This window comes from Gavia stellata, chromosome 32 (genome assembly GCF_030936135.1).
Source record: "Gavia stellata isolate bGavSte3 chromosome 32, bGavSte3.hap2, whole genome shotgun sequence".
Lineage (NCBI taxonomy): Eukaryota > Metazoa > Chordata > Aves > Gaviiformes > Gaviidae > Gavia > Gavia stellata.
In genome coordinates this window covers 3887755-3899026 of record NC_082625.1, presented here as the reverse complement: position 1 = coordinate 3899026, position 11272 = coordinate 3887755, and the positions used below count along the sequence as shown (strand labels likewise).

Here is an 11272-nt window from a genome sequence, read left to right as displayed (position 1 = left end):
GGGGGTGCCAGGGAAGGGGGTGCCAGGGAAGGACAAGGGGTGCCAGGCCAGGGCAGGGGGTGCCAGGGAAGGGGGTGCCAGGGAAGGATGAGGGGTGCCAGGGAAGGGGGTGCCAGGCCAAGGCAGGGGGTGCCAGGGAAGGACAAGGGGTGCCAGGCCAAGGCAGGGGGTGCCAGGGAAGGTCAGGGATGCCATGCCAGGGAAGGGGGTGCCAGGGAAGGACAAGGGGTGCCAGGCCAAGGCAGGGGGTGCTGGCAGGTCATGGCCCAGCCATGCCCCACACCGCCTGCCCCACACTGCCTGCCGCCCCAGGCTCCCGAGAGGGCCAGGGTCTGCTGCCCCCAGACCCCCCAGCTCCCCCTCCGGGCCTGGCCCTGCTGTGCCATGTCCCCTCACCTCCCTCTCCCTGGGTGTATTTCAGGGGTGCAAGCAGACCTCCTCCCCAAATGGGGCTGGTTCCCCCGGAGCCCCCCCGCTCCGGCTGCCCGGCGCTGCCAGCTGTAACCGCAGCCGCAGCCAGGCCGTAACCCAACTCCCTGGCGTCTGGTCCCCCCCTCTCCGGGTGCTGCGGCTGGTGGCGAGGCGGCAGGCGAGGACAGGGCTACGGGAGCAGCGGGTCTGGGGGCGGCTGAGCCGATCTCGGTGGGGGAGAGACCCTCGAGCACGGCCGTCCCGCGTCCAGGTGCCACGGGGCTGAGGCTGGAGCCGCCATGAAGAGCTTGAAGGCCAAGTTCAAGAAGGCAGACGTGAGTGTCATTCCCAGGGACATGGGGACCTGCCCTGGGATGTCCATGGGGACATGGGGACCTGCCCTTGAATGACCCAAGTTTCACAGGGACACAGGGACCTGCCCCAGGATGACCGTGGGGACATGGGGACCTGCTCTGGGATGTCCATGGGGACATGGAGACCTGCTCTGGGATGTCCATGGGGACATGGGGACCTGCCCTTGAATGACCCAAGTTTCACAGGGACACAGGGACCTGCCCCAGGATGACCATGGGGACATGGGGACCTGCTGTGGGATGTCCATGGGGACATGGAGACCTGCCCTGGGATGTCCCAAATTTCACAGGGACATGGGGACCTGCCCTGGGATGTCCCAAGTTTCACAGGGACATGAGGACATGGGGACCTTCCCCAGGATGTCCTCAGTGTCACAGGGTCGTGGTGACTTGCCCTGGGACATGGGGTAGCTGCTCACCGTGGCGACAGCAGCCCCATGGAGGTCGGCACTGCCACCCTGGCCAGTGGGATCGAGCTCCCAGTGCACCCAAGGGTGCTCCCAGGGCCATCGTTGGGAGCAGGGAAGAGCAAAGGAAAAAAGGCAGCAGCAGGGAGAGGGAAGCGGGTCCCAGGTCCCCTGCCTGTCACCTCCCTGGGGACAGCTGCCAGCTTTCCAGCTGCCACAGCCAGTGGAACCAGCATGTCAATGCTCCTCAATTATTCAGCACCAGCCTGGCATGGGGCCACAGGCTCTCGCCATCCTCCACACTGGGCTGAGGGTGACAGTACTGTCCCCAGTGCCCATGGCAGCACCGGGTGGACATGAGCACTGGGGCCACATGGACACGGGTTGAAGTCCCTCATGTGGAGTCTGCGGGCCTGCCCTGCTCGGGGTGCTCCGTGCCTCAGTTTCCCCACACTGCTCTGGATACTTCTGTGAGTGGGAAGGGGTGAGAGGCTCCTGCTGCCCCCAGGGCTCTTCCAGGGACCCTTTGAATTTTGGGGTTCCCTCCTCGAGGGGAATTTCCTGGATCCCTGATATGCAGGCAGGGGGTCCTGCCCCTCCCTTGGCCCCAAGGCTGTGGTAGGAGGTAAGTCTGTGACCCCAGGGCAGGGCAAAGGGTACCACGTCCCCCTCCTCGGGGAGCAGGATCTGGGTGGCAGGAGGATGCTCATCCCCTTGGTTTGGGGGTGCATTGCTGCCTCACCTTGAGCATGGGGTGGGAAAGCTGCCCCCCCCCCCCCAAACCCCTCCCACTTTAACTGGGACCAGCCTGGGTGCTGGTCCCTGACTGGGACCTTGGTACCTGCTTCGTGGTGGCAGGGATGTGGGGATGCCTGGAGCTCTGGATGCTGAGGAGGGAGGGAAGGAGGGAAAGAAGGAGGGACAGAGGGATGGAGGGAGGCGGATCCTGGCTCCCACTGCGGCAGGACCCGGCCCCTGCCTGGGCGGCGATGCTGGACGGAGCTGGGGTCGGGGGTCCACGGTCTGGAGCCCCAGCCTGCCCTCGCCCAGGCGGGAGGCAAGGGATGCATGGCCGCCCGCCGCCTCCTCCTCAACGCCATGAAGCAGATCTGCCTCTGTGCCGCTGCCTCCTTCGCGGTATGTCCCTGTCCTCCATCTCCGCTCCCCTTTGGTCCCGTCCTCCGGGGTAAGCCGTGTCACCCCCACCCCAGCCTGGACCCCCTCCATCCTCGTCCCTGGGGCTTGGCTGCATCCTCTCCAACCTGCTTTGTCCTTGCATGACAAGGGTGGCGGGGGGGAACGGGCACCACCCTCCCAGTTTGCCCAGTAAGCCCAGGGGGACTGGTTTATTCCCCGCCCCTCAGTGGGGTCCTCTGGCCCCGCAGGACTGGAGGGGCTGGCAGGGGCACCAGGCAGGGACAGTGAGTGGCACAGGTCCCACGCCTGGCACTGGGCAGCAGGCTGGCGGGGGGCAGGATGCAAGCAGCTCCCAAAAGGTGACATCCATTTCCTGCTGCCGCGGCTGCAGCGAGCTCCAGTTTGTCGTCATGGGCCGTGGGGTGAACCCAGGGCTTCCCATGCTGGTCCTGTCCCACTGTGGGTCGCTCCCTCGGGATGGGGATGTGCAGGACCACTGGGTCAGCAAGCCCCCCATCCAGCCCCAATCCTGCGCAGGATTGTGCCCCATATATCCCAGGGAGGCTAGAGCCATCCCGGGGGACCTGCTCTTGCTGCCAACTGGCTCACCCTGACTTCAACCCTTCTTTGGCAGGGAGCAAAGCAGGGCTGGGAAGGGGCTCAGTGGGGAGACCTGGGCAGGGATGGGGCTCAGGCACCTCATGGGTGCTGGCTGTGTTTAGCAGCAGGGTCATTGGGGGGGCAGGGACAAACCCTGGGGCAGGGGCAAGCAGGCAGTGTTGGCTCTCTCCCAAATCCTAGCTGGTCTTAGCCTGGCCCATCCCCAGGTAAACTGGGGCAGGTCTGTAAATCTCCTGGTCTGTGAACTGCAAACTGGGGGGGGCTGAAGGGGATCCTCATCCCAGTCAGCTGTCCCAGCTAAACCCTCCATACCTGGGGGACAGACACCACAGCACCCAAGGAAGGGATTGGCCCAGAGATGGCCACCCCAAGGGATAGGGATGGGTGGAAGATAGCAGGGATGGGGATGAGGACAGGCACCGGAGCCCAGCCCAGCACCCTGCCCGTCCCTGGGGATGGCACACCCATCACAGCCTCCTCTTGGCTTCATTGCAGAGCCAGGACTGGACCAAGAACGATGAGAAGCTCCTGCAAGCTGTGGACTACAATGATGCCGGGAGGGTGACATCTCTCCTCGTCCGCAAGGGCCTGGTGCCCACTAAGCTGGACTCGGAGGGCAAATCCGCGTAAGTGCTGACCCATGTTCCTGGGACACCAGGGACGCAGGGCTGGGGACATGGCTGGGGGCCAGGGCCGTGAGTCCGACAGCCCCTGGTCTTGCTGCAGGTTCCACCTGGCCGCCATGCGGGGGAACGTGGATTGTCTGGAAGCCATGCTGGCTCACGGCGTGGATGCCATGACCAAGGATAGCTCGGGTGAGGGCATGGCCACCACGTGCCCCCGGCTGACACTGTGGAGCAGCCGGGGCCACTCCCTGGTTGTTCCCACCGTGCCGGCAGGTGTTGAGGCTGAGGGGACAGAGGTGACGGCCACACCTGTGGGGGCTGTAAATTGTCCCAGCTTCCCACGGGGACTCAAGCACTGACTGATGGTGCTCCTGGGGATGTCCCATTCCTATTCAGCCCCAGTCCAGCAGACCCTCCTGTGTGCCCATCCATCCATCTGTCACCCAACCGGTCCCCTCTGCCACAGACCCTGTCTGTTCTCACAGAACTGTCTGTTCTCTGACCTGTCCGTCTGTCCCTCTCCCCAGGTTACACTGCCCTGCACTTGGCATCCAAGCATGGCCACCCACAGTGCGTCAGCAAGCTGTTGCAGGTACCGGGGCTGGGAGCACGGTGCTGCGAGGGAGGGAGGGTGCTGTGCCAGGGAGGTGTCCTCTCTGTCCTTGAACTCCCTTCCCTCATCGGTGGCGTTGGTTGACATGGCGGTTCCCAGCTCTGCCCAGCGCTGTGTGGTGCTGCCCGGCACCTGCTTGGCCCTCTGCCATGCCAAGGAGCCATGTCCACCTGAGCCGTCTCTCTGTCCCCTGTTCTCCTGTAACCCAGGCTCTCTCCCTCAGGCCTCCTGCCCTGTGGATGTGGCTGATGGCAGTGGCCGAACAGCACTGCACCACGCAGGTGAGTGGGGACAGTGCCAGCCCTGTCCTGCTCATGTCCCCGTGGAAAGCAGAGTGCTCAGCCTCTGTCCTTCTCCCCAGCGGTCAGCGGCTGCATCTCGTGCTCGGAGATCCTCTGTGATTTCAAGGCTCCCTTGAACATCAAGGACAAGGTGAGATCCCTCTGCTCCTCGCCCTGCCACGCTGTGCAGAGCAGCAAGGGGCCAGGCTGGGGCTGCCTCTGAAATGCAGCGGCTTCTGGGGTAGAATGCAGCAGCTGGCAGTACCTGGGGTTCCTGGGGTGAAAACACACCATGAAGTGGGGCATGGAAATCTGGGAGATAACGGGAGCGGGGTGCCCCATGGGGGGATCTGAGCCTCGTCTGCGCAGCCTCACCCAACCTGACCTTGCCCAGGATGGCTCCACGCCGCTGATCCTTGCCGCCAAGATGAGCCACTCAGAGCTGTGCCGGTACCTGCTGCACCGTGGTGCGGCTGTCAACAGCCGGGACCTGCAGGGGAGGTGAGTCTGCACTGGCGGGGACTGGGGGCGGACAGGGAGACGGAGGGAACGGACTCCCTCACCTCTCCTCTCCCCACTCTGCTCAGGACAGCCTTGATGCTGGCCTGCGAGAACGGCAGCGTGGAGACGGTGGAAGTGCTCGTCAACGCCGGTGCCCGGGTGGCTGTGGTGGACTCCACAGGTCACGATGCTGCGCACTACAGCCTGGCCACGGGCAACGCTCTCATCCAGCACTTCCTGCAAGAGGCTGCTCAGCGTCGGTCCTGGGCCAGCGGTAAGGCAGCTGTGCCGCCCTGGTGCTCCTTGTCCTCAGGGCATGGACCCACGGGGGTGTTTTCACCCTGCAGGGTGCTTTGGGGCAGGGATGTCTAACCCATGGCTGGAAGGGGCTGAGCGAGGCTGAGGGGTACATGTGCCCTCTTCCCACATGCTGGGGGGGCCTTTGCCCATGCTGTCACCAGCTGAGGGCTGGGAGGTGGTGCTGAGCCTCAGTTGCCTGTCTCAGTGTCTTGCACATGCTTGCACACACATGTTCACATGTGTGTATCAGCCAGTGTGTTTGTATGTGTGTCTGCATGTGCATGTCTGTGTGCACGTGTCTCTCCATGTCTGCACATGTGTGTGCATCCCTGCAATTACACATCCGCGTATATCCCCATATTTGTGTCTGTGTGTGTGCCCCTTGTGTGCACACATGCCCCTCTGTGCACGCGTGTGTGCGTGTACGCCCCGTGTACACCCCTGTATGAGCACATTCAGAGTTGCCCCGGCACCCACGCAGGCTCTGCCTGCTGTGCCCACCCCTACAATCCCCTAAACTTCCCCAATTTCTCTTTTGTCCCGCTCTGCCACACAGAAGAGGAGTCAACCGAGCAGACGTCCCAGGTAAGAGCCTGCCTGGCTGCCCACCTCTCATCAGGGCTGGCTCCAGCCCCTGGGTGGGGGTCCCGAGGAGCCCTGGGGCTCTCCAAGGTGGCGATGGGTCAGGAAGGAGGGAGGCCACTTTAGATGTGATGTCCCCTCTGCCCTGGTGTCTCCGCAGACGTCTTCACCCAGCCAGTCATCCGTCAGGGAGAAGAACAGCACCCCGAGGAAGAGGAAAGCCCCTCTGCCTCCCCTGGGCACCCTCAGCCAGGTGAGAGAGGGGTCCCCCTTAGCTCCACGTCCACACCCGGCTTGGCAGGCACAGGGTAGCTGAACCATGGCCAGCTCAGGCAAACTTCTCCAGCTTCACCCCATCCTGCAGTGGAGGTGATGCTCACGGGCTGGCCTGAGCTGCACCAGGGGCTTCATCCCCACTCCCGGGGTTCATGCAGCACCCCAGGCCCCGAGCCCCTGCTGTCGGCGGGGCAGGGGCTATCAGCCCCTTTCTTTCCACCCCAAACACCCCTCGCCCGGGGATCTGTGCTGGCGTTGGGGAGTCCATCCCCTGCTGGAGCCTTTCCTTCTCTCTCCGATGTCAAAAAGCGCCCTGCACACCCCGGAGCGTGGCTCGCCCATGGGGGCACGTGGTGCCCGGAGAGCCGCCACTGAGCCTGGCTGGGCCCAGGCTGCCACAGCCCCTGCTGCGGACGGGCAGGAGGGGGCTGACAGTGGGCAGGGGGCTGGCAGCGCCCGGCACTGAGGCTTGGCGGCCACTCATCTGCAGGAGGACCGGGATGCCTACGAGGAGATTGTACGGCTGCGGCAGGAGCGGGCTCAGTTCTTGCAGAAGATCCGGGGCTTGGAGCAGCAGGAGAAGCAGAGACGGGAGGTACCAGCGAGCCGCAGGGTCATGGGGGAGATGTCACCATGTCCCTGGGGAGCGGAGGGGACGGGAGGGATGGGGACAGCATATATCCCTCCCTGTTTTCTCTCTGTGTCCTGCTAGCGGGCAGAGCTGGACGAGGGCTCCCTGCGCTCCATGGAGAAGCAGGTGAGGCCAGCGAAGAGGTCATGGGTGGCCTCGGCTCTCTGAGGGGTCCTGGTGCTGGGGATGCCGTCGGGACTCTGATGGGAGCGAAGGGGACCCCACGCCCGTGTCCTGCCCCACAGATCCAGGAACTGGAGGAGCGGCTAGCAGCGCGGGATGGTGAGAAGGAGCAGCTGGGCAAGGAGGTGGAGGCTCTGCAGAGCCGCTTGTCCTCACTGGAGGTAGGTGCAGGCAGCAGCTGGCAGTGCCAGGGGCTGGGGTGCGCGGGGGCCAACGCCTGCCACTCTGCACCCCCAGAATGAGAAGGAGAACACAAGCTATGACATCGAGACACTGCAGGATGAGGAGGGAGACCCGCTTGAGTTCCCAGGTAGGGCCCTGCCCACCTCCCAAGGTCCCCGTGGGGCTGGGCAGCCTGCAGGGAGGTGGCACCCCACGGCGGGGAGCAGGGGCATGGACAGGCACGGCACCGGAGTCCCTGCGCCCCACAGGGGCAGAGCTGCTGCTCTCCAAGAAGACACTGAGCCCCTCGGCTGAGGAGCTGCTGGCCACGCTGCAAGGGCAGGTGCAATCCCTCACCGTGCAGAACAAGGAGCTGAGGGAAAAAATACAGGCAAGGCCCCATCTGTCCGTCTGTCCCTCCCTCCCTCCGTCTGTCCCCTAGCCCCTGACGGCCTCACCATCTCCTTGGCAGGTGTTGGAGAACTACGAGCGGGACGAGAGCAACCCGTCCACCCCGGGGGACTTCGTGCCTGCCAGCCTCTACAACGCTCTCCAACGCGAGCTGCAGCAGTTGCGGGCGCAGCGCTTAGAGCCGCCGCGGGGCACGGGTGCCAGGGACGAGGCCGGTGGGCAGCCGGAGAGGCAGACCGGTGCCTTGGAGCAAGCCCCAGAGCAAATTGGGGAGGGAAGTGTGGCGCAGCAGCTCACTGAGGAGCCAGCCTGGACCTGGGGCGAGTGCAAGGCGGCACTGGGCGAGCTGCGGGTGCCGCACGCGCAGACCTCCTCCTCTGCGGCCGAGCGGGAGGCTGGCACTGAGCTGGCAGAGGCCCGGGCAGCCCTGCGGCAGGCGCAGGCAGCACTGGAGGAGCGGGAGCAGCAGGTGAAGGAGCTGCAGGCCCGTTTGGAGGCTGGCACGGAGGCTGTGGAAGCGACGGCCTCCCTGGGGGCTTCCCTGGAGGAGGCGTCGAGGGAGAAGGAGGCCTTGTTGGAGCGCTGCGGCCGGGCGGAGGCGGAGGCAGAGGCCCTGCGGCGGGAGCTGGAGGCCAAGGCGCGGGACTGGCGGGCAGTGGGTGGCCCCGAGCCAGAGCCGGGGGTGCTGGAGCGACGGGTGGCGGAGCTGGTGCAGCAGCATGAGGAGGTGACGGCCCAGCTAGGGCAGCTGCGAGAGACGCTGGGTCGCAGGGAGGCCGAGCTGGGCACCCTGCGGGAGCAGCTGGCCGCCCGGCCGGTGGGGCGGCGGGAGCACGAGGAGGCCCTGGCGCGGCTGCGGCAGGCGCAGGCGGAGGCGGAGGGCCGGGTGTCGCGGGAGGAGCACGCCCGGGCCACGGCGGCACTGGAGGAGCAGGCACAGGCGCTGAGGGAGCGGGCGGCCCAGCTAGAGGCAGCGGCGGAGACCAAGGGGCGCGAGGCTGCCCGGCTGGAGGCCGAGCTGGCGGTGGCGGTGCCACGGGGAGAGCACGAGGCGGCGCAGGCAGGTCTGCAGGCCGAGGCGGCGGCGTTGGCCCAGCGGCTGGACGAGCTCTCACGGCGGCACGAGAAGACGTGCGAGGAGGTGTTCCGGGTGCAGCGGCAGGCGCTCTTCATGAAGAGCGAGCGGCAGGCGGCAGAGGAGCGTCTGGCCGCCGCGCAGAAGCAGCTGGCGGAGGCGCAGGACGAGGCGCGGCGGCTTCAGGAGCTCCACGGCCACGCCGAGGACTCAGCCCGGCTGGTCAGGGACAGGGACAGGAAGGTAGGGGACAGGGAGGAGGTGTCGGGGGGTGGCAAGGGGCTCCTGGGAGGGGAAATGGTGACCTGGGTGCTACTCAGGTGAGCTGAGCTGGCCGGGTCGCAGGGGAGACACACTCGCAGACATGCACACATGCGTGTACACAGATGTGTGCAGACATGTACATGCACATGTGCATATACATGCACATGCATGTGCACACACAAGTGCGCATGCTTGCACACACTTGCACGCACCTGCACGTGCGTGCACGCTTGCACATGTAAGTGCAAACACAGACACGCACGTACCCCCGCGTGCGGACTTGCCGCTCTCCTGGCTGTTCCCTTTTTTTCCTCCCCAAGCCGAGACTGAAACCGGGGGCAGAAGGGGTGGGGTGGGAAAGCCCCGTCTCTGCCCCTGCCCAGGCACGGGGGCCACCTCGGGGTGGCAGTGGGCATGGCCAGGGGTGGACCCCCAGAGGAGTTGGGGCCGAGGGGTCCCTGGGCCCCTGTAACCTCTGTGCGCTGTGCAGATCACTGAGCTCTCTAAGGAGGTCTTCAGGCTGAAGGAAGCCCTGAACGCCCTCCCCGAGTCACGGGGATCGCCGCAGTCACCCCCCGACACTGCCGCGCTCCAGGCCAGGATCCGAGCGCTGGAGGAGAAACTCGCAGTGGGTATTGGGGGGCTTGTGGCCTGTGGGCTTCCGCAAGCCCTCAGCCCCATGCTCAAACCCACTCGCTCTCTTGCAGGAGACAGAAATGCGGCACAGCAAGGTGGTGACGCTGTACCGGAGCCACCTGCTCTATGCAGTGCAGGTGAGGTGGGGACGTGGCTGTAGGGGAATTGGGGATACCGGTATGGGGAACCAGGGCACCAGCCAGGCACACGTCGGTGCCCGCGTGCGTGTGGGAGGCAGCGATGGGCTGGATCCAGGGACTGCCAACCCAGGGGCACTTGGGTCATGCACAGAGACTCCCTGATGTCCCATCCGATGTCCCCACCAATGTCCCCTCCACCCCAGGGCCACATGGACGAGGACGTGCAGAGGCTCCTGTGCCAGATCCTGAGGATGCAGCGGCTGCAGGAGCAGGGCAGATGAGCCCCTGCCAGCACGGCAGTGCCACAGGGGTTGGTGGCACAGCCAGTGACACGGCTGGGGGGCCAGGCCTGTGCTAGCACCCTCTGTGCCCCTTTGCTTCTCTGGGCAGCACCCTGTCACTGGCACACGCACCCCCACACCCACCCAGCCCTGGGGGCCTGTGCCAGCCCCGCTGTGCCCCACGCACCCCAGCACAGCACCAATAAAGTATTTATACTCATGCCAATGGGATGGCTCATCTCTGGGGGGGACAAGGGTGGGCACAGGGTGCGGGGAGCTGTAGGGGAAGTTGGTGGACCTGGGGACAGTAGGGGATCAGTGCCATCATCTCCTCCAGCCCCGATGTCCCCATCAGGGGACATCCCCGAGGGGAGTGGGTGACCATGAAGGAAGCGGGGTGGTGGCGTGGGAAGGGTTGAAACTCTCTTGGCCAGAGCCGAAACCACTTTCCTGTGGGTCCGGGGCAGGCAAAGGCCCCGTGCGTGGGGATCCCTGCGGAGCCACGCTGGGCGGCGGGTCCCCACTGGGGACGGCGTTTCCTGCGCGAGGAAGTGGGCTGAGGCCGGCCGGGGCTGCGGCTTCCCGCACCGGCGGTGACAGAGCCTCTGGTCCCAGATGCCTGGCCCTGCTGTGGTGAGCACGACGGGGGACAGGGCTCCCCATGGGGCTGGGGGCATAGGGGGGTGTCAGGGGCTAGGGGTGGCCCCACAGCGCCTGGCTGGGGGGCACGGCGGGGAGCCCCTTGTCCATGATACAGGGAAAGCGAGGCATGTTCCCCCCAGGGCTGAGCCAGCCAGTAGCCAGGGTGGGCAATGACAAGAGCAGGATCTGTCCCTGTGGTGCTGGGCTTGGTCACAGTGGGGAACTCAGCTAAGCCCCCAGGCTGGGTTTTGGGGGGGGTCTCTGTGAGGGACAGTCCCTGCCCAGATGCCCTGGGAGGTGGGGGCCATCTGAGTGCACTGGCCCCTTCCCTAGTCGATGCCTGGAGCGACCCGAAACCCTGATTCCGGGCACGGGACCGCAGGGGCAGCTGCAGGTCCCCATGGGAAACCCCAGTCTCACAGGGTGCTTTCACTCCCGCCTCCACCCCCTCCTCCTTCCTGGCAGCAGGATCCGGCCACTGCGGAGAGAAACCATCCCCTGTCCCCAAGGCGTGCGGCAAGGCCAGAGGGGAAACTGAGGCACGGCACTGGGGGGTGGCCTGGAGATGGGTCTGAACCCCTGGCTTTAGGGCGATGTCCCTGGACCACCTGGAGACCTGTGGTCGTGGTGTCCCTGCTGTCCCCTGCCGTGGGGTTTGACCATCCTGCCTGCCCCCACAGGTCCCTGGAACTGGGCAGCTCCGCTGAGTCTTCCTGAC

The 11272-nt window shown here is 65.7% G+C and overlaps 1 protein-coding gene across 1 annotated transcript; it reads left to right on the top strand.

Annotated features, from left to right (window-relative positions):
* Positions 1 to 2269: 2269 nt before the first annotated feature.
* On the top strand, positions 2270 to 9912 carry ANKRD24 (ankyrin repeat domain 24). The gene is made up of 20 exons (XM_059831873.1): positions 2270 to 2329; positions 3446 to 3576; positions 3677 to 3765; positions 4104 to 4168; positions 4413 to 4470; positions 4551 to 4621; positions 4865 to 4971; positions 5058 to 5245; positions 5828 to 5856; positions 6014 to 6106; positions 6620 to 6724; positions 6842 to 6886; positions 7006 to 7104; positions 7181 to 7253; positions 7375 to 7496; positions 7578 to 8378; positions 8451 to 8834; positions 9346 to 9483; positions 9563 to 9627; positions 9819 to 9912. The coding sequence occupies exons 1-20, from the start codon at positions 2291 to 2293 to the stop codon at positions 9910 to 9912; spliced, it is 2796 nt and encodes a 931-aa protein (XP_059687856.1). The 5' UTR covers positions 2270 to 2290.
* Positions 9913 to 11272: the final 1360 nt, after the last annotated feature.